The sequence below is a fragment of the Pavona decussata genome, unplaced genomic scaffold, assembly GCF_977016875.1.
Source record: "Pavona decussata unplaced genomic scaffold, jaPavDecu1.1 SCAFFOLD_78, whole genome shotgun sequence".
NCBI classification, from domain to species: domain Eukaryota; kingdom Metazoa; phylum Cnidaria; class Anthozoa; order Scleractinia; family Agariciidae; genus Pavona; species Pavona decussata.
In genome coordinates, this window is record NW_028145496.1 from 1,808,382 (window position 1) to 1,834,579 (window position 26,198).

At 38.2% G+C, this 26,198-nt stretch overlaps 2 protein-coding genes across 2 annotated transcripts in view; one reads left to right on the top strand and one right to left on the bottom strand.

Moving 5' to 3' along the window:
• Positions 1-22,432, top strand: LOC146476287 (uncharacterized). Its single transcript, XM_085114867.1, has 2 exons — positions 1-1,039; positions 22,418-22,432. The coding sequence occupies exon 1, from the start codon at positions 421-423 to the stop codon at positions 1,018-1,020; it is 600 nt and encodes a 199-aa protein (XP_084970993.1). The 5' UTR covers positions 1-420; the 3' UTR covers positions 1,021-1,039; positions 22,418-22,432.
• The window catches only part of LOC146476288 (microfibril-associated glycoprotein 4-like), a 23,166-nt gene continuing 6,221 nt past the window's right edge, over positions 9,254-26,198 (bottom strand). Inside the window, exons 2-4 of the mRNA XM_085114863.1 lie at positions 12,677-12,788; positions 11,362-11,742; positions 9,254-9,569 (exon numbers count right to left, since the gene is read on the bottom strand). Of these exons, the coding sequence (XP_084970989.1) occupies positions 9,316-9,569; positions 11,362-11,742; positions 12,677-12,788 (747 nt within the window). The 3' untranslated portion in view covers positions 9,254-9,315. The remainder of the gene's footprint in view (positions 9,570-11,361; positions 11,743-12,676; positions 12,789-26,198) is intronic.

Below are 26,198 nucleotides of genomic sequence, written 5' to 3' on the forward strand. Positions count from 1 at the left end.
TCCGTGTTGCTTTTGACGATGAATAGGAGACACTTTCTAGCATACTGAGACAATTTGATACACCGATATGATGTAAAAAGCACGTAGATCGCTTGATCAAACTGACTGAGTTTAGTGGCGAGAAAAAACATCCGGCTGGTAAGAATATAACAAATCTGCATATCATATCACCAGGTGAAAAGCGTAGGTAGGAAAAGGAGTTAAAAGAAAGCATTCTAATTATCAGCAATGACGCAAGTCTTGCTTTCTTGATCCCTTAAAGTCGTGCTGCCTCGAATCACCGACAGACTAATATATCCAAATCAGTTGATTCTTTGTTGAAGCCACTGGGTAGGTGGTTATTTGCGTTGACTCTACGTGAAGTGAAAGAAATATACCAATATTGATTCAGAAAACAAAGATTACTACATTTTAAATGCCATGGAGCGACTAAACAGTCATTTGAATATTTCGAAACTTGGCCTGTCCAGCAGCTACAACAGATTACGTACGTCGAATCAAGAGAACGACGATGAGAAAAGGATTCTACATTTCAGCTATAATTTGGTGATGGATGTAGAGCAAGACGGATATCCCCGGGACAGCTATAGTGAACTGTGGACGAGACATAATTCTACAGTTAGGTCCCCGGGGGTTACGCCGCACGCTCCCAATCAGGAAGAGGAAGAAGCGGCCGAGAAAAAAACACAAAGAAAAAGTAGTTTACGTTGCTTGTTCAACAACAAGGACGAAAATCGTTTGGAATGCCCGAAAGCACAGAAGAAATTCATTTTATACGGCAGTGCAATTCAAGGTTACTTGCAAGAGAAATCGACTGAAGTTTCGAAATCGGTTATTTCTGCCGAGAATGTGCCAAAGAAGACAAACAGATCGGGAATTCAGCGACGCAAATGTGGACTTGGTGAGGTTACTAACATTTCGCTTATGGGTCACAAACTCAGGAAGAAGGCTGTTTGCGATTACACGGACAATTCACATTACCAAAGACAGTTTCTTAGAGTGTTAAAGAAACGGTTCTGAACCATGCAGTTCTGCTCTTGTTTTGGTCTACATGAAGAAGGACAATATAAATGTACATATTTAGCTCAAAGCGTTTGGTGACATTTGTTGCCTTCTTGTTTAATTGTAGCCGTTAATTTTTTTGTATTTCTTTGCGTAGTCGAGTCATTAACGCGTAAAAATAAATGGAGACATTCAAACACAAGAATTTTATGCGTAACTGAAAACAAACAAACGCAAGCATAATTAACGCAATTAGAGGAAATCGGAAGACTTCGGTTATGCGTCATTGTTATATTTTCTGAAGGCAAAAAGCAACTCGCGTCCGGACGCTTTAAAGACCCAAAGGTCTATATAAATAAATATAACGTTAAAATATACACCGACGTCAAAACGTGCTTCACCTCCTAAGGGTAATCTAGTTGCAAATGCAAATAATTTTGAGAGCCTAGCGTAGAATGATTATGCAGGAATACAAATTTCTTCAGTAAAAATCGAATCGAATAAGCAACAGAAAATAAAACAGGTGATTTGTCATAAAAAAAAAAAAAAATGAATAAAATACTCTTCATTTGCATGTCAGCGTCGGCTTCAAATTCGCCTTTATTTAAAATTGATATATATATATATTGTTACATAGTCGGCAAGTAAACATTTGGCGGTCTAGATCTGAAATAACTAAGGTCGGCTAAAGAGATTAAAGTTAACTTGAATTGAAATTATGAAATATTGAGGAGAAAACAGCTAATAGTTGATCACTCATTATTCGTCCAAACAAACCCGACGCTTTCCTTGAAGTCATGTTTATGAAATTAAAACTGTATTAATAGGCTTACTATAATTCTCTGTTTTTGCGGAGAATTCAGCCTTTAAACACCTCTCTCACAAACTAGCCTTTCAACTAATATACAGTTTTGTTCCTGTCGCGTTGTGCATGTCCAACAAAAGCCATGTTTAACCTCGATACCGTTTTTTTTGATTTTGTTTTTGTTTTTGATTTTTTTTTTTTGTTTTTGTTTTGTTTTTCTTGTTTTTTACACATAGCAGTGAGACAGAAATCCCGGAGTACTTTTATCTTACAAATCTTCGCGAACGAATATTTAATTAAACCCAGTTGAGACAGACAGATATGTCCGAAAAAAATACCGCTGGGAGAAAAATCGGTGAGGGTAAAAGGCGGAATGAGTTTGCGGAATGGCATGTGGAATGACGTGCGGAATGGCATAATTATGCAAAATAAGAATTGCGGAATGACATAATTATGCGAGATACGATTTATGCAGAATGACTCACAGAAATACATTAAACTGAAAAGCGCGCCTTTTTTGGGCGCCAATTTGCAAATACAGCCTTTTTGTAACCATTCAACCGAAGAATACATCACAAAAACCCAAACGATGGTATCTTCGAATTCAAACTTTTTTCCTTCGATTCTCATCGCATGGCCGTTGATGCAACATAGCAGCTCGTGGACTTTTATCGTTCACGAGTGAACACAAGATTTGTAATACATTTGCATTAAAGAGGCTTGTTTATTTACGTGACCTGGTTTTCATTCCACACGAGTCGTCCGCCATTACGGGAGATGTATACAACTCAATCGAAGGCTGGTTAAACTTGACATGTTTCAAGCTTTCACAGCGCCTCGCAGGAAAAAGACGTGAGTAAAGAACCGCCTCTGTTTATTTTTGAAACGATTTATGTCACTTGTCGAGGATTTATCTGGTTATGACGAATGTGTTGTGGTTCGGTCATCATGTGCTCATTTCCGTTGTTTTACGTTTTATATTAATCAATTTATCATACACAGCCAAACACACACACGCGCAAAAAATAAATAAATAAATAAATGAAAACGAAAATTAAAATTTAACCGCAATCTATACCGCAAAACTCTTTCCCCGTATTTTGACGTGTAAATTTCGGTTTTTTATTTTCGAAGGAAGGATCTTGATGAAACAAGTTTTCAACTCCAACATTTTCTAAGAAACTATATCTAAGCAATTCGGGAAAGATTTCCGCACAGCCCCATACATTATTTTTCCATGCACAACTGGCTAGGTTCCACATTAAATCATTTTTTTTTTTTGACATTTTACAAACTGTAAGCAAGAACATTACAACATCACTTTGAAAACGATAAGTTCGTTGAGTTGTTTTCAAATTACATTACATAACTTATTATGTAATGAACAACTCAGGGCTCGAAATAACGGCCGGTCAACGGACAATGTCCGTAATGATAGGGAGTTGACCGGTCAACCTTTCGTCTTGCCGGTCATGTTGACCGGTCAAATTCGATCGCATTGAAGATGAAATGAATAAAAATTTCCAGGCTATTCTGCCTATTCAGTTGTTTTAGTTGTTACCAGTATGTAGCGAGTCGCTGTGTATTGTGGAACTTTCATCTGAAATCCTGGGTGAAATGCAACTAGATCCGTTGTTTACAATTCGCGCATTGAAACAGACATCGGGGTTCACGCACTTCCAGTCACAAAACTATAAATATTTTTACTTTTATTAGATAATTAATTAGCTAGTTTATTTTAATATACATAAGCTTATTTTCATTTCGCCGCTGTGATTTATTTTTATCGTTGACTATGAGTGCTTTAAAGTTTAGTCCCCTCCATCACTGTAATGTTATCACCTATGCTGATGATACAGTGATTTTTGCATCTGCAAGTGAAATCGATGCGATTCGAGGCAATCTTTCCCAGGACCTGGATAATATCTCTACCTGGTTTCGTGAAAATGAACTTATTTTAATATGAAAAAGGGAAAAACTGAGGTGATGCTGTTTGGTACCAGTAAACGGTTGAGTCTGTTTCATGACCGTCAAGTCAACCTCTCGGTCAATGGTTCTCCCATCAACACAATCTCGTACCCAGAGTCTTCAGGCTTTTTGGTCAGCGGAGCAACGCCGGGAAGACTCTGGGGACATCGAAAAAATTCAATTTTTTTGATTGGCTGTTCCGTAACAGTTTCCATTGTTTTACCGTAGAAATCCTGCGGTAATAAAATTCGATGTCCCCCTTCCCGGCGTTGCCCCGCTGACCAAAAAGCCTGAAGACTCTGGGTACGAGATTGCCATCAACACCACTACATGCTATAAGTACCTCGGCGTGCGTCTGGACCCGACACTTAATTTCGAAACGCGTTTTCACAAAATTTACAAGAAGGCAGCAGGAAGAGTGAACCTTTTACGGCGCATCCGTTGTAATATTGATACTTTTAGTGCCCAACGAGTTTACCAGTCGATGATTATGCCAATATTCACGTAATGCGGCTATAATAGTCTTGGTTGGTCGGAATCCCGTAAACGCATGATCCGCTCCATTGAGAAACGAAGCCTCGAAATCATTTCCCCGAAATGCAGTCCACAGAACTGTGATCTTCGGTTTTTAACAATTGACAACTTTTTACAAAAGAAAGCATGCTGTCTTGTATTTGACTGCCTTAATGGAACTGTATGCTCTCCTTTTAAGAATTATTTTCAACGATTGTATCATAACGCTTTAAACACTAGAAACAATGGCAAGGCAGCAAAACTGCCCAAGGTCAAACTGGATTTTGCACGCCGTAGTTTTTATTTTTTAGGTGCCTCGATATTTAATTCTTTGCCTTTAAGTTTGAGAAACAATTCATTTCTAGATTTTTATTCAGGAAAGCCTTGAACGATTTTTACGTGTAAATTTTTACTGTAGTTGTAAATTAGTGCATGTTTTGCTTTTACATATTTTAGTTATTCTTATTTATAAGTTTTTAATTCTTAGTCAACAGGACCCCGTTGATAACAGTATTCTATACTGAAGGGTTATCCTGTATAAATATTCGATTATTATTATATTTTTATTATTAAGTTCTATAAGCTCTACGCAACGACTTTTTTGCAAATATATAACGCCAGTTTTGCTTCATGGGCCCCTGTTTTAAGAATTATTTATGTTATAGATTTGACCGGCCATAAACGATACATGACCGAGCTAAAATGAATTTGACCGGTCATCGTGTCCGGAGACTCTCCGGAAATTATTTCGAGCCCTGCAACTCATTTTTTGGCGTGAAAACAGCCTTGTTTTTATTATGCTTAAGTATCTTCAAACTTTATGTTAAATGAAGATACTGTTTGTAGAGTTTTCATATTACAAGCGTTATATATGTGGACATGGAAACTGCTATAACAACAAGAATTACCAGCTAAAGTTATGGTGGATATAGTTTTGGTTGTCATAAGAGAGGATCAAGTATATGTGTGGGCTTAATCCTCTAATGGTCATACATGACTTATTGGAATGATGACGATTCCCCTTGGTTTATTTTTAGGTCAGTCATCAAGAATCATTAAAAATTAATTTTTAAAAAATTCTGTGTACGTAAACAAAAAAAAAAACTCTGGTTGTATGGTTGACCTAAAAAAAAGTCATAAATAGTGAACAGCTGGGTAAGTATCGGAACATGTATGGAGAATTCATACTTTTGAACCTCTCTTGCTTGTTGTTGTTGCCAAACGTTAACTCCATGTGAACAGTTAGTTATTATTGCTCTACACCCCAAGGGGAAATGGGAGGTCAATTTTAGGGCGATGTAAGAATGCTTGTCCCTGACAGGGGTTGAAAATGTGCAGTTTTGTACCATTGCGGTGGAAATCTAAATCTCTGTTTTCCAAACCTCAAAGGAAAGCTTTTTTGTTCTGTGCAATGAGGAAACTGCTTGATTATTTCAATATTTTGTTTTGGTAACCCTTAAGGAAACTACATTGGGGCCACACCTATGCCAAGAGAGTCTGCTACAATTTGGAACATTCTGTTCAACATTTTTGACGGCTTGTCCCTTCAGTTTTATGTAAGAGTCCCCCTTCCCCTGGGGTGTAAGTGTGGTTACATTACATGTTTGTAGAGCTACTTGAGTTACTGTTGTTGAGCTACTGAGCAATCCAACCATTTATGGGTTTACCTCTGCGAGACCTGTGATACTCACCAATCAGATAAAACAAGGAAAACCAAAAAAGACAAAAATAGGTTGAGTCTAGGAAAACTTCACAGGCTCTTGTGAGGCACAGACCATAATACCGTAAAATATTTCCGGGTACGGGTGGGGATACGTAAAAAGGAAATGTCACCGGCTTTTTTAGGGGCAAGGGGGCAAGGGGTGTTACGTGTTTATATAAAGATCAAAGATGGGCCTATAAGTGGAAGAGTGGTAGGGGTTTATCACGGAATAAAATTTTCGTTTACAAATAGATGGCCCAAAAATCGAGGCGATTTATTAGCAGGGGAGGGGGACTTAAAACCGGGATTTCATGGTATGGGATTAAACCAGTACAAGACAAGCTTATATCGATTCTTTAAAATAAAAAAAAAAAAGAAAAAGAAAAGAAAGTAGATAAGAATTACGGTATGGTATTAATTACCATAACTTCCAGTGACATTAGTCTCTTACAGTATTTTTGGTACGAGTTGCGTCAAGATATCTGCACAGCCCCATGGATAATTATCTATACATTTTGCGACTCACACTCTGTTTTCACGCTCGTCGTGTTTGGAAGTGGGTTAGTGTGACAGTTGTGCATGGATAAATAATGTATGGGGCTGTGCGGAAATCTTTCCCGAATTGCTTAGATATAGTTTCTTATAAAATGTTGGAGTTGAAAATTTGTTACATCAAGATCCTTCCTTCGAAAATAAAAAACCGAAATCTACACGTCGAAATTAATACGGGGAAAGAGTTTTGCGGTATAGATTGCGGTTAAATTTTAATTTTCGTTTTCATTTATTTATTTATTTTTTGCGCGTGTGTGTGTTTGGCTGTGAGCATGACCGAACCACAACACATTCGTCATAACCAGATAAATCCTCGACAAGTGACATAAATCGTTTCAAAACTAAACAGAGGCGGTTCTTTACTCACGTCTTTTTCCTGCGAGGCGCTGTGAAAGCTTGAAACATGTCAAGTTTAACCAGCCTTCGATTGAGTTGTATACATCTCCCGTAATGGCGGACGACTCGTGTGGAATGGAAACCAGGTTACGTAAATAAACAAGCCTCTTTAATGCAAATGTATTACAAATCTTACGATAAAAGTCCACGAGCTGCTATGTTGCATCAACGGCTATGCGATGAGAATCGAAGGAAAAAAGTTTGAATTCGAAGATACCATCGTTTGGGTTTTTGTGATGCATTCTTCGATTGAATGGTTACAAAAAGGCTGTATTTGCAAATTGGCGCCCAAAAAAAGGCGCGCTTTTTCAGTTTAATGTATTTCTGTGAGTCATTCTGCATAAATCGTATCTCGCATAATTATGTCATTCCGCAATTCGTATTTTGCATAATTATGCCATTCCGCACGTCATTCCACATGCCATTCCGCAAACTCATTCCGCCTTTTACCCTCACCGGAGAAAAATACAGTCTGAACATTTTTTTTTTGGTATTTACTATCATTATTGCTAGCGCTGTATACAGTTTTCCCAGGTGTTTTAAGGCCTCGTTAAGACGCCGCTCCATTCATGTACCGAATATATTCAGATGTAAAGAATTGAAGTGCGCTTCAGTGCAAGAATACGCATTTCACTGTATATTCCGTGTTCTATTCGCTTCCTTCAATAAAATCGACTATGCAAAAAAAATAAAAATAATAAATAACACGGACGTTTTGATATAAGAACTTGACCAAAATACTTAAATGTATCAACTTCGCTGAATTAAGTCCGGCAAAAGAGTGACGTCTGAATTAGGTTCGTGCTGCAGTTTTAATTTGTTGCGGCAAACATCTTTAAGTTCGGCATGGTTTGCGACGCTGGAGTATTAATATACGCCGCTCCTCCCGCATGCAGAGCCTAATGCATAATTATTATAATTATCATCATTACCATCATCATCATCATTATTATGATTATTATGTGGTTATTTTTATTACTGTGCATGTTTAAATCTGCAAATTGCTTTAAGCATCAGTAACCCGCCTCGATTAGCCTTTGCTTTCTGCTGTTAACTGAGTATGTGAGATCTAGGTTGTTTGCCATTTATTCGGAAATACCGGTTGGTCGACAGTTTCAGTAAATGGGACGCATCAAGACCCCGAATTGAAATTTCCGTGGGACGTGCGCGTTCTATTTCCACAGCACGTTTCCCCAGGTACGGATCCAAACCGAAAGGCCTAGAACTAGTACAATTGAGCAAATGGAACACACATCATCCGTTTAGGAATTTTGGACAACCTTTCCGGAAATCCGGTTCTCTCTGGAAATTTTCCGTTCGGGGGAGGCAAATTAGTCTTACCGTTTGCATTCCAACCGAAATTACCGGATTTTGGGGGTTAATGGTAAACAACTCTGAGCAGTTTACGAAATAAAGTGTGTTGTTGCTGTTGTTGTTGTTGTTGTTGTTGTTTTTGTTTGTTAAAGCTAACTTCATTCCAACATTCCTGCAATTACGATTAACAAGACTTCGCATCTTTTTTCTGAGAAGAGAGAGAAAAACGGCCTATATATTAAAGAGAGCATAGAAAAGAATTCTGGGGTCAATTTAATAAAACTTTTAAACTTAATTGTGGTTTAATAGCTGTGCTGTTGTTTAGGCATGCGCACGCGCCCACAAACAAAAAAAGCTCAATTTAAAGTTCAAAAACGAGTGTCAATAATCATCGCTAAAGACTTCTTTAGACCATTTCTTTCATTCGTTTTCGCCATGAGCACGTAATCAAGTACCAAGCACCCAGGTTGTTAGCTATAAGAATAACGCTTGTTAAACAAATTGCAGGCCGCTGGTGTTGAGACAGAGTCTAAAATTTAGACCAGTTTTAAACTACTTACGAGTAACTACGAGAGATCACGAGTGACCATGAATGACCACGAGTGATCACGAGAGACCACGAGTTCTGCGCATTAAAATACTTTGCTGACGTTAACCCTACCTAAACCGAGCTTTTTGGTCTTTTTGTCTTCCTCCATAACTTCGCAACTGAGCATAAAACCTATGACAGTTAGACCTAGAGGATAGATAGCACGTCCGCATCACGAGGTGATGACGTCATACGGAGTGGTTATTAAGTCTGGATTACCAATAAAGAAGCACTAATTTACGCTAAGAACATAAAAGCTACGGTAAGAAAAGTGATCTTTCTTCATTCTAAAAAAAGGATTGTCTTTTTTCTGAAAAAAAAAAAAACTTCCTGTCAAAAGTTGGTTAATTTTTGGTTGCCATAGGTTCAAAGTCACCGTGGGCACAATTATAAAGTGTTTTTTTTTTTTTTTTTTTTTTTTAAGTTAAACATAAACTGACAAAGAGAAAATGCCGCAAGTTCACTTATTACATATTACACGGCAGGTTTGATTTTCATCTCAGCTTTTTTTATAGAGTAATGATAACTTTTCCAGTCCTCCCAGTTCACACCATCAGAAGAGTGGTTCTCCTTAAGATAGCGGCCGTTCAGGTTGGAGCGGTGACAGGAATTGTACCACCAGGCTCCCTTGTATTTCTTGGCACAATTTCCGTCATAGTTGTCGTTGTCTTGATCTTTGGTGGTGAAGGCAAAGCCATGATGATACGAAAGGGAATCACCAGCAGTTCCTGGAAAAAAGACACGATATCGAAGAGAAACTAGTTACTTAAAGGCATCACAACATGTCATCAATTAGTGAGAGAGTCAATAGGCCTTTTTATTTACTTAAGTAGTGAAATCCTGTGCCTGTTACAAAACGTTTGCGGTGTTAAATGAGATCTCTTTACCATCAGTTATTCAAAGCAAAACAGGTAACACTCCACAAGCCAGCCTTACGGCCAAATTGCAGAATTTATAAATTAAACTAGATTGCGTATATAAAATATTAGATATTCGAACTGCAGGAGAAATCTTCCCATCATCATCATCATCATCATCATCATCATCATCATCATCATCATCATCATCATCATCATTATCATCATCATCATCATCATCATCATTATCCTTAGCATTAGCATTAACATTAGCATTATCATTATTATTGTTATGTGCAGTTTATAAAAAGTCCTGATGTTTTACCCGTGGAGAAATAAAGTTAAATAAATAAATAAATAAAAATTAATAAATAAACGTATGGATGCTAAAATAGAACCACAAAGGGCGCGCAGCGTAACCTATGCGGTTCTATTTTAGCATCCATACGTTTATCATTATTATTATTATTATTATTATTATTATTATTATTATTATTATTATTATTATTATTATTATTATTATTACACGCCTTTATCTCACAAAAGATCTTTGACAGAAACTGGATAAGGTTTTATTGCTATTAAAATATTATGAATCTATCGATAAAATAAATTTTTATTTTGTTACTCACGAGCGTAGGACCGACCATTCGAAGGAACTTAAGCAACGACGACGGCGAGTGCAACGAGAAGGCCACAGTAAATCTAATCAGTGGGTAACAACAATCGACTGCAGCTGCCTTATACATTTTGGTAAATTCCGTTGCCATCCTCTAAAAACAACAACGTCAAATGACAAAATTCAAAGTTTGGAAGAGAACGCAAGTACACGACGGTGATTCTCCGGCTTTGGCACACCACCCCGGTCCTACCAATTTTAATAGTGCCAAGATAGATTGTCCAACTCAGTTGCACGAGTTGAAGCGAGTTTGGTGGCGTTGCCATCTCAGTTTACTGCTTGGGGACCTCACAGGAGCACCACGGCAACGCCAACGAAAACATCACTTAGATGTCCTTAGAAATGAGATTCATGTTATTTGATCTACTTTGTGATTATTCCAACCCCGTCAACTAGCTAACACAATGTGAACGAATTATCCAGGAACTAGATTAGTAGCAACGGCGTTTCAAGTCAATAAAGAAAAAACGAAAATCACCATCGTGTGCCCACCTTCTCCTTAAACTATTAATTTGGTTATTTCACGTCGTTTTCTTGGAAGAACGTCAAAGAAATGTTTTTTTTTTCTTTTTTTTTTTTTTTTGACATACGTGCACGGCCACTGTTTAGCTCAGTTATTAAACCCTTTGTTTTGTTGTTGTTGTTGTTGTTTGTTTTGTTTTGTTTTGTTTCTTTTTTTTTTTTTGGTCGTTCTCACCACCGTCTTTGTCGTTTTTTCATAAACTCCCTGTTTTCTGGCACCGGAGAGGAATCAAACCCTTGTGTGGCCTTCAAATATTGGTCAGATGCTAATTGAGTTTAACTGAGAAACTCGTAACGAGCTAGGCCACACGTCCTACATGCTACTGGGAAGAGTAATCAGTAAAGCCTGGCGAGGGCGTAAAAGAGAGTAGAGGAACCTCAAAACTTTCCTTTTTATCTACCAGAATTGGAGATTTGCCATCTTCTTTTCTTAATTTGTAATTTAATTGTTATAATACTCACCATTGTATGACCCAAGAGTCAAGTTGTATTTTTCCCTCTTAGTACCCACGCGAAACAAGCTGTACTCGGCGTAAGCTCTGTTTCCGCTGAAGTCTTCAAGATCCACTCGAAGTCTGCTTCCTTTTCCTTTTTTTGTCAGGCGGCGAATCTTGTGGAGTCCGAGCCAATATTCACCACCCTTTTTTCCAAATCCTCCTTTGTATTTTTTCCAGCCACGGTCAAAGTCAACGGAGCCATCCATTCTTTTCTGAATCACTGTCCACCCCCCTCCGGCTGTTCTTTGGTCGCAAAAAACCTTAAATGCATCGTCATTGTCAGGTTTAATAGTGTAAATTCCATCAGTCCTTTGACCAGCCTCGTAGAGGTTAACGCAGTTTGTCGCTGAAAAAGATGTTGAGGGTCTGTAAAAATTCACTGTGCTCTATTACGAACACACGCCAGCTCTAATTTACAGCTACGCGACTTCAATTTTTATTAATTTTTATCAACATAAAGAACAAACAACTGTAATTTGATTCGATTTTAAGTCAGGTGATCTGCTATTGAATTTGTTAACTCTTAAGGTGGCTCAAAACCATTTATTCAGTTTTCGCTGGCAGTGATATATATTTTCTTGATGTTATGGTTCTTTCAGCCCTGTGAAAATCTGGGTTCAAACATAGTTTCGAGTACCTAATTCCTTATGCTTTGCTAAAAATACCGTTACAACTGGTAAAACCCGTTTCCTTGGCAACCAGCGGACGGTACACTCGTTGATTCTTTCACTCCGAGCTAGTTTCAAAACGGGTTTGTCCGAATTTCGCGCGGTAAAATTTCGCTATTTTTTGGGTAAAGAAGAGAGAAACTGGAAAGGATCTCCTCGTAAAGTCAGAAAAAAATTCTGTACATCCGTTTGGCCATGGCCAATTTCTGCAATTTTCGCTTTTGCCATTTATTTCAGTTGTCCTTGTATAATTCCCCCTAAGATTTTGTGGAGAAAAAAAAACAGCTACATCCTAACATTGAGCGAATTCTCAGAAAATTTCACCGTGGAAAACTCGTTAAAATAGCCTTACTTTTCAGGCTGAAGCTGGCCTTGTTTCGCGCGCCAGCATAATGAAAATTTACGTATTAGCAGAAAACTGCGCGTGCTCGCGCCATTTTAGTACCCAGTCGCCGCGCGCCAAATAACTGTATGGAGTCACCTTAAGTACCAGATGATCTTAAAGTAAACTTTACAGTTAAATTACATTAAATAAAAAAAAAAAAACTTTACAGTTCAGATTGAGACTAAAAGTTAGTCAAAGTACTGGCAACACATGCGTCAATTCCTTACCTTCACAATACGTTCCAGTGAGACCATCTGGACAATGACATCGAAATCCTTTTCTGGTGAATCCAACTTGACACGTACCATGGTTGAAACATGGGTTGCTACTACAAGGATTCTGAAAAGAGAGCCAGTGATAAGATAACACAATTTAAATTGGAACATGTCGCAAAGATGACTAAAATTAAAACGCAGAAATTTAATAGCAATGCAAACATATCTGGAGGAAGTCAATATCTGTTCTCTGATGGGTAGTTTGGAGACGCGCTAAGAGAAAATTAATATTTTAGAAGCCGTGCTCAAGACTGGAATGGACATTTTGCTCCCTCTTACGTCCAAAGCCGTTTTGACCAACGAGCCCTCATGGATTAAGCAGTTAAAATCTGTTATCAACCAGCGTTAAAGGGACAGAGTCACCTTTGTGACCGCACTGATCTGGACGCTAGTGTTTGTCAATTTTGCAAAGCGTCCACCTCAACCCGAAATCAAAAGTACGCGTCGGCATCTAGAAATCCACTTCAATCTTCCCAGTGTTTTATTGGATTTTCAATCTTTTACTGGAAACCTGTTTCTGAGTATGTTTTTGCTCATCCTATGATATTATTTTAGTGGAGCTCGCGCGCGCGCCGTAGGCGCACGCGGCGGAGCCCCATAGCTAAGAGATTTTGGTAAACCCAACAGTGCGAGATATTTTGGTTTGGTTATGACATTACTTCCGTCCGACCGACCGTACATCGTACGTAGGTACGCTACTCCATGTAAGCCAACATGAAATGAGATACTCAAACCTTGTGCTGCAAATCAGGTTTCTTTCGGCGGGAAAATGCATGGCCAACTGCGCTGCCGGGCGCGTTTGTCTGGCAGGAAATTGCATCGCCAACTGCGTTTGACAAAAAAATAATAATAATTTTGAAGACAACGTGTACGACAAAACACAAACTCAATTTATGAATAAGTCTACAAGCATGTAAAGCAAAGAAAGGGAGATAGAAAGAGATCGAGAAAACAGGCGACGAAGAAGCGAAGTTCAAAGAGAGCGATTGGGAGCGGTAGCAAACAGGCGAAACATGAGTGACGAACAAAGAGAGAAAGAACGGGAAAGGGTGCAGAAAAAACCCTGTGTTGCGGCACAGGGTTTGAGTGTCTCATTTCACATTGGCTTACATAAATGAGCGTATGTGCTGTAACCAGGATTGTTTTTTGGCGGGAAAATGCATGGCCAACTGCGCTGCCGGCCGCGTTTGTTTGGCGGGAAGTTGCATCGCCAACTGCGCTTGAGAAAAAAAAAAACAAAAAAAAAAATAATAATAATTTTGAAGACGACAAGATACAAAGTATATTTTTATATGTGACCAACAGCAGGAGAAAGAGCCAGGCAACTAGCGGCGGGAGAAACAAATCGACTGGCACATTATCAGAATCTGGAAGTGAAATCATTTTACTCCGATCCGGCGCCACAAAACGTTGGATTTTTCCTCTTGAAGTGAAACGTTTCGCTCACTTAACGTTGTAAAACGTACAGAAAAATCAGCAATGGAATAAAGGGACTAGTTATTCTCAGGAGAGGCCAGTACATTCATGCAATTTTGTTGACAAAACTTTGCTAGTTTGCTGGTTTACAAGATATTGTTTTCTTGCAGTTTTGACACCCCGTTTAACTTAAGCTTAAGCTAAACCTGCTAACTTCAGAACAGTATTTTGAGCTCAGTTTTTCGGTCCTTGTTGATTATTTCCCTTGGAGTTTTATTTTCTGATCTCGTCCAATTTTGCTGTCAAACAGCGGGAGAAAGAGCAAGGCGGATCGCGGCGGGAGAAACAAATCGATTCTTTTGGCAGCTTTTAGAGGCGCACTTCATAAACAGCGGCCAAACCTTGAAGAGAAATTATTTTACTCTAATCCGGCGCGATGAAATGAAATTAAGATGCGATGGATTTTTCCTCTTGAAATGAAACGTAACGTTGTAAATGAACGAAAAAATCAGCAATCGAATAAAAGGACTGGTTATTCTCCAAAGAGGCGAGTATATTCATGTGATTTTGTTTACAAAACTTTGCTGTTTTTGCAAGATATTTTTTTCTTGTAGTGTTGACACTGCAACTTGTTTAACCTCAGAGCAGCCTTTTGAGCTCATTTTTCGGTCCATGTTCGTTATTTCCCTTGGAGTTTTATTTTCTATTCTCATCCCATTTTGCTTCATTTAAAAAAAAGATTTGATTCTGAGCTAAAATAGTCAGTCAAACAAACGTCTCCCAACATTGTATCGTTGGCATAATCTACTGACAATTTTTTCTCGCATATATTTTCTTATTTTAGCATTTATTTCTATCTGACAATCTTGACAGAGAACAAACAAAAATACTTAAAACAGTAGGATATAACCGCAAATATTAAGATGTGTGGGTAATTTCCACTGAAAGAACGTTAAAAGCGAATGTAAAATTAAAGTGTGATTTTGTTTTCGTCAAAACAAAGTTAACGTAAAACATTCATTCGCTTGTTTTTTGTGAATTTTTCAAAGATCGTTGTTTAGTTTATTTCTGCACTTATTGCTATGAATTATCACAGTGTTTTTTTTCATTTATTACTCAAAGATATATTTGAAGTGTATTTTTTGGTTAGTGTATCCATTTTCTCTGAGGTTTATAGCGTACGGCCTTCTTGATAACCAAAATTTACTAGACAGAGACAGTGCCGGTAGCGCGCGTTGGCTGTTCACAAACCGTTTTGCCTCGATCATCTTAAAAACTAAAAACAATAATAAAAACAGAAAATATCATTTTGAGCCATTTAAATTCCGCTTTTATAACACAGAGGGCAAAATGTTCCTAAAACTATCAAGGAAATTCGTAAAACAGTCAGTAAAACACTCATCGAAGGCGCAAGCAAACCAACAAATTGTTTATTTTTTTCGTAGCGTACAAAATAAACAAAACCGACGAGAACAGATCCCATTATACGCATGTAATTGAGAGAATACAAGTTTAATTCAGGAGCAAACTAACAATGATAAATCAAATGTTAGGCCTCAGTTAATTGCTCACCTGCGCTGTGAAGCTTCCTACCGCTTGGAAATCACACGAACATAGATCGATAAAAATAGCAAACAAGGAACTTGCGAAGTAATTTCTTCCTGCTCCTTCCTCCCATCAAAAGAACACTTTCATGCTCGGTTATCGTTCGTTGAAAGCACTTGGACGCCATGACTGATTTCAGTTTCTCAACCAAACAAAATAAAATGAATCCGATCCAAGTCTTTAGCTTTTGACACAAATAATCTTTTTCTGTTTCTTGTAAGAGACACCAACATTAACCTTTAGGGATTTCCTTCCTAGCTGCAGCACTTGATTTCCATGTATTTTTGGTACGCTGAACAACCCGGCTTAAAGAGTCGAACTTCGAAAGAACCTCAAAGAACTTGGTTTTTTTTTTGGACACAAAATGCAGAAACCAACAAAATGTAAAACTGTCGTGCCCAGCCAATCAGGAGCGAGTATTTTCGTCCCTCGACCAATCAGGAGTAAATAATTTTGCCCTCGGTGAAAGGAAAAGTACGAAAAAATCCTCTGTTACAACAAATCAGCATTCAGTAATTTTGCCCTCTGTTTTACATTGTTGTTGTTGATGGGCAGTTAGCTGCATATGCATTAAAAATGTACTATATAACTGCAGAATTGATGAGGAACTCGTAAGGTCATTACGTTCATACAATAAGCAGAGTTCTATTGTTGAGCTTCGCTTTTAGGCTTGGCTAAATATGTATATTATCATATTTGGTTAAAAACAGTATGGATCGCGTCTCCAACGGAACATGAAAAGAAGAGGTGGTAAACGTAAAAGGCGCCGGGCGGAAGAAATCGCCTGCGTTGACTAAATAACGAGAGAAATCAATCAAAACATTGGAGAACAAATCACCATTATATATATTTGGAAAATTACATTTTCTCAACCTGGCGAAAGGTTCGTGCGGTAGGAATCTTCGTAAACGATTCGAACTACGCGTCATGGCTGCTTGGTTTGGAGCTCAGACGAAGACAAGCTTCGGTACACAGTCGATTATCTCCTAGACAAGGAAAACCTCCAGTAGAACTTTGTTTTCTACGGGTCGAGCAAGCGTTCTTGCAACGACATGGGTTTGGTTCCTAAATTTAGATAACGGAGAAGTTGTAGAAACGAAATTATCAAAGCAAAATATATGATTGAAAGCAGAAATAAAGCTTACCGGTAGTTTCGCTACACTGCAGCTCAGTCGATTCGCTACGTTTTAAAATTGACATATTCTCTAATATTTGAACTCAATTTGCTTCTCATGCAAACGCTGTGAAACGTAGAAACAGCTAAGATAATTTTTCACACGACCGGATACCGAAATAAACGATTAAATGATTCTTCAACTTCAGAGGTATTCGTTGACGTTTGACTTTCCCTGGACAAGTCCATCAGTAAATTCTCCATGGTAACAAGAAAACGAGTGTTCTAAAATGACATTTGGTCTATAATCACTATAATAATTTTGACTGGCAAATACTTCGACTCGACAAGGTTTGTTTACATTTTTCAAAGGATGCGCTTCTCAGCGCGAGACTTGTGATGAAGTGTGATATGCAAATTAGCTAAGAAATGGTATCTAATGCGCATGTGCACCAGGTGACTGTGTCCCTTTAAATAGCGTTCGCTGGAGGGAACCTGGTTTCTTTCCGCAGATTACGGAATAGAGTACACCGTCTACGCAAGTCATGTCGCGCTTAATATTACACGTCCAAAGTAGAGGACTTGTGAACCGCGTATATGGTGGAAGAAGTGAAGACCCTTGGGGGGATGAAGTCCGCTACTCGAACATATTCCATGTCTGTCTTAAAGTTACCGTGTAGCTTCAGCAAGAAAATTTTTGGATTTTTATTTTTTTAGATAAAAATAAACTTCGAAACTTCGAAAAAGAGCGAGTATTTGCCAAGAAATTGGGACGTAAGCGAATTCCACCGGGAGTTAAATTTTACTTTGATTGACAGCATATTGCTGCTGGTGTAACCACCCGTTGCGATATTTGCGCGAACGGTCTTTCTATAGTCTTGAATCCGTCACGTTCTTGCACTTCGAATATCCTGTATTTAGTGGAAGAACTTGCCTTTGTTCGAGTACGACACTAACATAAAAGAAGACAAAAGCTTTGGGCTACACTTTAAAGTAAGTAAAGGTCTTAAAATCTTCCAGCGAAGCGAATATTTGGAGACGCGCTTGTTAATGTTTCAATTCCGTCGAGTCCGTGAATTGTGCTTCATGAACTTCCTTTTTTATTTGCAGCTGAACGTTATCAGATCACTTGTGTTCGGGTGCGTACAATTTGTAAGTCTCGGCAAGCGAAAACAAAACAAAAAAAGCAATTTAAAAATAACGCTAAGAATCATGTCCTATGTCTTGATCTTTTCTCACGTCGCCCGTCGCTATCAGATAACTAGTAAAGGGAAAGCCGCCGCTTTTGCTTGTACCGTTTTCACAAAGACTTATTGTATTACGGTAATTTCCTAAGCGTTAAACGGAGTCAGCTCTTTTAAACGGTTCCGTTTCAACGTTTTCTTTCAAGCATCAAACGGATGCTTGTTTCCTATTCGCAGCATTAACAATTTGGGACGTTCATTCAAGAGCGAACTTTCGATAAGCAATTTCGAAACTTCGCTATTCTCAACAATATTTCGCTCGAATAGATTTATTCGCCGGCTTTTCGACTGAAGAGCAGCAATAATTTTCGTTTTGACTGAGACAATACATGCGGTTATGGTAGTTCCCTGATAATTCTGTAGCTCTTTGTGCTGATAATTTTACCCTCCTCAGCCGCTTCTGCCTCGGCCCAAAAACTTTGCTTGATGAGGTCGGCTTAAGTCCCCATTTTGTTTTTCCTATAATCATTGCAGATTACAAAATCGACGTGCGCGTACAACAAACACCGCAGATATCCAACGAAATGGTGAAAGAGTTGATTACTCTGGAACGCGAGTACGTGCAAAACTGCGAGAAAATTTTCACAGGAGGTGACCGGAAGAAAAAGTAGCTTGCAAAATGATTGGCTAATTTTCCATAAAGGCTTTAGGGGGCGGTACTTCTTTGTGTAGCGAGAATTTTTTTTCAAGCGCTGTTTTCTCAAATTTTAATTTTCGTTTGCAGAGGACACTTTCAAGACAATTACAACTCAACAACAATTTGGCCGATTTCAGTAAAATTTGGCCAGATGCTAGAAAAAATATATAACCAACAAAAACATGTCGGGGAATTCGATAATTCTAAAAATTCTTACCTTGAAAGCCATTTCCGTGCGTTCACTCCGCATGGTTTTCTCGCAGTTTTGAAAATGTTTTGTAACTTTTGAACGAAGGCTACGCGGTATGTAGCTAGGAAGTCATGGCGCGCGGACGTGTTCTCTGAAGTTCTACACAGAATGGATTTTTTCTCAGCTAAATGAGTAAGTCTGGCAGCACTTCTGGATCAAGAAATCGACTAACAAGGTTGTGAAAGCTTTCCTTACGACAGAAGCAGTATTTCTGTACTCTTATGGGCAGAAAGCGTCCGAAGCAAGGATCGAGTTCATCCGTAGATGAAGATGACATGGCCGCCTCGAAGTTTAAATCGCTACAGAACTCTACAGATGGTTTAAACAAAGTGGTGACGGACGGCTTTGCAAACATCCATACTGATATAGACAACCTCCGCTTCGAATTCAAGACTGAAATTGAGGGAATTAAATCTACTATTAAAGATATCGAAAGAGGTTTGGAGACGACGCAAGAAGATGTCGAAAGCGTAAAGGAGGACGTGAAGAAGGTTGCTGAGGATTTTTTGGAGAGTACTAACACCTTGAGCGGAAAAATTGTCAAACTCGAGCAGCTCTCAAAGAGCCCTGAAGTCACTGAAGCCTTGAACGCAAAAAATTGTGAAACTTGAAACCCAGCTCAAGCAGCAGGAAGAGGAAAATATCAGACTCGAACAGTACACGAGAAGAGAAAATCTTCGCTTCAACAACATATCGGAAATAGAGGATGAGGACTGTAAATCAGTTATTCAAGATATAATTCAGCAAATGGGGATTGACTCATCTACAATTCGATACCATGCTGTGCATAGAGTTGGAAGAAGATTGGAAGGAAGACACAGACCTATTATAGTACGTTTTGTAAGTCGTGAAGACAGAGAGCTTGTATGGTCCAAACGAGGTAAGATTAAACAATTACATCAGTTCAAAGCGGCCTACATAACGGAGGATTACCTAACGCCCGGGCGATCCAAAAAGGGAGACAAATCTTAATTAAAGCTATGATGAAGGCCCGAAATGATGGAATGGATAACGTAAAGGTAGTAGGCAGATTTCTGGTGGTGAACGGAGAGAGATTTGATTGCAAATCGATCCCGGACAATTTAATGTGACTTTAGCTTTAGTTTTAGTAAAAATGTCTTGAAGGTTTTCAGTCTTCAAACATATTTGATGAGTACGGTAACACAAATGCTGCCCGGAAGGTTTTATCTGAATATTTATCCTTTAGACTGCCTCCGAAGTCTCAAATTTAGTTCCATAATATGTCGTACAAAACTCTACAGATTTACTTGATCTTTTTGTGCATATTAATTTCCCAGTTGTATGAGAAAAAAATCCCTTTGTGGATGTTTTGAACACCTACAAAACCTCAGGGGAAAACGGCCCACTAACAGAAGATTTTAATTGTAATGTTAGTATGTTGTGCTGGTGTTCTGCGTGTATATTTAAATCTTTGTTTGTTTCATGTGTATTAATTCCAACCTCCCCTAGCTACCTTTTTCCACTCCGTGGCTGCGCGATTTGCAATGGGCAATATAAACTCAATTATAAATGAGTCTCAGTATCAGTTGTCTTAATGTGAGAGGACTAGGTGACAATTTGAAAAGAAGAGAGCTCTTCAACTGGCTTAGAATGCAAAAACACTCAATCTACATGCTTCAAGAAGTTCATTGCTCTGAAGGCACAAATTCCATGTGGACCGCAGAATGGGGATATAGAACAATTTTTAGTGGGCAAGATAGCAGTAAGTGTGGGGTTGCCATTTTGTTTAACAACACCTTTAGCTTTGAAATCCGAAAATTTTTCTCTGACCCAAATGGTAGATTTATTATTTGCGACATTGAAACAGAACAGAAATGTGTTACTTTGGCCACATTGTACGCCCCTAATGTTGATGACCCAAGTTTTTTTGAGCTTTTCTTTGATCATTTACACGACTTTGAGTGTGACGAAATCATAATAGGTGGAGATTTTAATCTTGTTTTGAACATAGAAATGGACAAGAAAGGCGGACTTGCTAGGACACACCTTAAGTCCCAAGAGACTGTTAAAGACCGCGCTGCCCAATTTGACTTAGTAGACGCGTGGAGAACAATAAACCCGGATAGCCGCAAATACACTTGGCGTCGGAGAAAGCCTGAAATCTTATGCCGCCTAGATTTTTTCCTCGTAAGCCAGTGTCTTATGTGTAGTGTTACGAGCGCAAATATCTCAGCTGGTTATAAAACAGATCACTCTCTTATTGACATTAAAATAGCCCTTCACTCGAACCTTAGAGGTCCAGGTTACTGGAAGCTTAACACCTCTTTTTTAACTGACATCGATTATGTTACTCAGATCAGAAGTGTTATTAAGAAAACCCATGAAGAATATCAAGATGATGATACCGTAAGCAAAGGCTGGCTGTGGGAGATGTTGAAACTTAAGATAAGAGAGCAGTCAATAAAGTACGCGACGGCTAAAAAAGAAAAAAATGTCTAAACGTGAAGGAGAACTTGAGAAAGAAATTATTTTTTTACAAAATTTTATAGAATCTAATGAAATAAACCCAAACGAAAAAACAGAGATCTCTGGCACTCTCGAGGCCAGGAAACGGGAACTGGAAAAGATTATTGAGTATCGCACCAAAGGGTCAATTTTAAGAGCTAGATGCAGATGGTATAAACGAGGGGGAAAAAATACGAAGTATTTCCTAAACTTGGAAAAACGACATTTTTTTTTTTTTTTTAACAGCTTTATTGACCATCACACATGTTAAATACAATAAATTAAACAACCAGAAAGAAATGAAAAATACGTGAAAAGTGATAAGGTCAAAAGGGCAGGTGCGAACGGGACGCGAGGACCCATGCGAGGCACCTCCCATGATACAAATAATAATTAAAACACAAACAACCAAAAGACGCTAAAAAAACTAGGGATGGCAGGAGCAGGATCGTACAATTGACCAGGTACAGGGATAGAATATGTCGAAGTGATTTTGCAAAAGGTGAAACATGTGCTCAGTAACAAAGTTGCGGAAGGAAGCAGTAGTTGAAAAACTGGTAGGGGGTGATAATTTACAGATATAGTTCCAGAGCTTAACAATACGATTAAAGTAAGAGGCCTGAAAAGTGCTAGTTTTACATACAGGAGTTTTAAGGTTATAAGGATTACTTAGTCTGGTTCGGCCGTGAGAAACAGGAGAAACAAAATCATAAACATTAAGATAAGTAAAACCTTTCCGACATTTGTAAAAAAAAACAAGATCTTTGAGTTCGCGGTCAAATGTCAGAGGAAGAAGTTTCAAAGTTAAAAGCTAAGCGCCATCACCCAGCTAAAAGTAGACGATGAGAACTTCGTTACAACTGATAAAGAAATTTTAAATCAATGTGAAGCCTTTTACAGAAACCTTTACAGTTCAAAGATTGACTCCCTTAATGAAAAGTATGATCATATCTTCTTTGAGGCATCTACAAAGAAGCTAAATCAACTAGAACAGGACAGCTGTGAGGGTCTTTTGACGAAAAAGGAATGCCTAAAGGCATTAAAAGAAATGGATTCCAATAAAACACCGGGCTCAGACGGGTTACCTGCTGAATTTTATAAAATGTTTTGGAATGATATTGCCGTCTTTCTTCTTGGCTCAATCAATTATGCTTATCAAACAGGGCAGTTATCCGTATCCCAGAAGCGTGGGATCATTAAACTTATTCCGAAAAAAGATACGGAGCCGTACCTCGTTAAAAACTGGCGTCCAGTATCTCCGCTAAATTGTGACTACAAAATAGCCACTAAAGCTGTCGCTAATCGCCTCAAACTAGTTCTTCCTAAACTTATTGATAACGATCAGACCGGCTTCCTAAAAGGTAGATTTATCGGAGAGAACATTAGACTTATTGATAGTGTCATCAACTTTACAGCTGCTAAAAACATTCCCGGGCTTCTAGTTTTCCTTGATTTTGAGAAAGCCTTTGATACAATTGAGTGGTCTTTTATACATAAGACCTTTGACCACTTTAATTTTGGCTCATCCACTCTAAGATGGATTAAGCTCTTTTACCATGACATAGAAAGCTGTATCTTGAACAATGGCTGGTCTAGTAATCTTTTCAAGCTAGAAAGAGGGGTCCGGCAAGGCTGCCCGCTGTCACCTTACTTGTTCATTCTAGGCGCAGAAGTTCTCGCTGACGCAATAAGGAAACACAATAATATTAAAGGCATATTAGTTGATGGACAGGAAATTAAAATCAGTCTATATGCAGACGATACAACTCTTATTTTAGATGGATCTAGGGCATCCTTCCAAAATTCACTGCAGATTTTAGAGTTTTTTAGAGCGATATCCGGCCTCCAACTAAATTATAAAAAGACAGAAGTGCTGTGGATTGGCGCAAATGCAGGAAGCGAAGAAAAACTGTGCCCCGAGCACGATTTAAGGTGGATGAGAGATAAAGTAAAAACTCTAGGGGTATGGCTCTCAACAGACCCAGAAATAATGTTGAAAGTTAACTACGAGGAAAAAATAACAAAACTTAAGGCAAGCTTGGGCTGCTGGGAATTGCGTAGATTAAGTCTGCTGGGAAAAATTACTGTATTAAAAAGCTTAATTGTCTCTCAACTCACGTATATTTTGTCACCTTTGCCAACAAACCAGTGTGCAATTGGTGAAGTCAACACCCTATTCTTTAAATTTTTGTGGGATGGCAAAGGCGACAAGATTAAGCGTGATATAATGATAAGTGATTATGAAGATGGAGGTTTAAAGATGATTGATATAAGGTTCTTTACTCAAGCTTTGAAACTTAGTTGGGTGAAAAAATACCTTGACAAAGGAAATGAGGCAAAATGGAAGCTTTTCTTCAATGTACAATTAAGAGACTTAGGCGGAGACATTATTTTCAAAGGTAATCTCCACAAGAAGGATATATTAACTTACTTTAAGGTATCAGATGTTTTCTTGCAAGAAATTTTGCAAATTTGGTCAAATGTTATCTACGAAGATAACATTTGCTCAAAGAAACAGTCACTGTCGCAGAGTCTCTGGTTAAATTCTCTTATTCGTGTTAATAATAAACCAATACACTATTTATTATGGTCTTCTCAAGGAATACAGAATATCGGTCATTTGATTGAAAATGAGACCAGATTTTTATCTTTCTCTGAATTCAAAGAACGTTTTCACATCAAGATAAATTTTCTGTCTTTCTATGGAGTGATATCAGCTGTAAAACATCTGGTTATAACCTTTAAAAATAACGCCTCTCAGGAAAGCATCAACTACGAAGGTTTTCTTGATAAGTTTCTAAAGGCCAAAAATACAAATAAGATAGTACACAGAAAACTTATAGAAAAGAAACGAAAGCAGCCCGTGAATAGCCAAACGAAATGGTCGGAAGACTGCATGATAGAAAAAAATGAACCTATTGACTGGAAGACTGCTTACGGGCTACCCTTTAAATGTACGAAAATCTCAAAACTTCGCGTTTTCCAATTTAAACTGCTACACAGGAGACTTGCCACTAATTATTTCTTAAAGAAAATAAAGCTAAGGGATAACGATCTTTGCAATTTCTGCCAAAATGAAGAGGAAACTCTCATCCATCTTTTCTGGAACTGTACGGTAACGTCCGGTTTCTGGCATAATTTTAGGCAATGGCTGCTCAGAAACGAATCTTCTGTGCGTTCTCTTGAGCTAACCCCTTCCTTGGTCATAGGCTTAAAGACCCACCCACTATTTTGTAAAAATTTTTACTTTTTATTCTTAGTCGCAAGACTATATCTGGACTTGTAGAATACAAATGACTCATCCTACAATTGACACGTCCCCCCTTTTCCTCTCACATTACAATCTTTAAAAGGTAGCTGCTTCTTGTTTTTTTTTTTCTTTCTTGCCTTTTGCAGAGTATGTGCCACGTGGGTGGAACGGTAGCTGGTGTGGATGCATGTTTAATTAGTATAATTATTTAATATCACGTGTCTGTTATGAGAAAAAAAATGTAAACATTACGCATTTACTTGACGTGATTGTTGTAACTGTAGTGTGACAGTAACAGTGTTACAACTGTACTGTAATGTAATTACAAATTAATTAATCTAAACAGTGTCGGGAATCTTGTCAGTATTGTAATGTAGTAATGTAGGTATTGTAAGTACTGTTTAGTGCAAGCATTGTAAGTATTGTAAGTAGTTATTTAGTATTGCAAAATAAAAATAAAAAAAAAAAAAAAATTTTGAACGAAATCGAATTAAGGAAAACCCCGATACGTTTTTTAAGCTTTTGGGATCCTGATCTGGAGAAAAAAAAACAAACTTCCAAAATATGAAAATCGCATCGAGTTGGAACTCTTGAAAGATGACCTGAACCTTCAAGTTCCGACGGAAAACCTGGGAGTTTATTTCCTTGGAAAAGCAATTCGAAGACTTGCAATGTTACTGAACACAAACAAAACTTACCAGATAGCTTTCATGTCGGCCACTAGTGCCTCCCTATGATGCTGCAGTGGCGCTTGCTTGTCGGTTTATCTTCTTTTCTTTTTAATTCCTTTTTGTTAAACGTTTTTTCCCCTAGGTAATACCGAAAACGTGCTCGCAGAAGCTAACTGGGAAAAACATGACTGAAAAACTATAACTTTCCCGCGAAGCACCATTTTGTTCCTGTGAACGTCAGGGTTCACAGTGTGAGCCCGGTGTTGACATAATTCTCCGAGAAGGCGTGACATGCTTCTAAATCTTTAGAAGGCGAAAACTCGCAATACGATTTCTGCAAGATGCCTCCTCTTCAAATGAATTAATAGGGTATGTAGAATTGACGAAATTTCGCGAAATTTGGCCCGAAAATTAACTGAACAACGAGGAACAAAAGGGTGTCGGCATTTTTTTTTAAATCAAATACTTCCCTCCTGGCGGCCTCGGAAAGCAACACGTTTGCAATTATTTTTTTTTACTGGAACTTGACAGATATATTAAAAGAAAACCAATAGGAATACGGGGAATTTCTCACATCCTTTGAGAGATTGATGATTTGTGATTAACACTGTGCAGCTACATTTCGTCAGAGATCACGTTTGATACCCGATTAATTCGACGGAATGGCGCTCTCTCATTTTACTGTTTACCGCCTTAGCAGAGGAATAACCAAAATAGCTTATAATTTTATCGAATTGTGCATTAAATAAGCTTTTTATCGATATATAGATTGTGGTGGTTTCCTAAAAAACAACGCGCGTACGAATTTTTTTCGGGAAGGC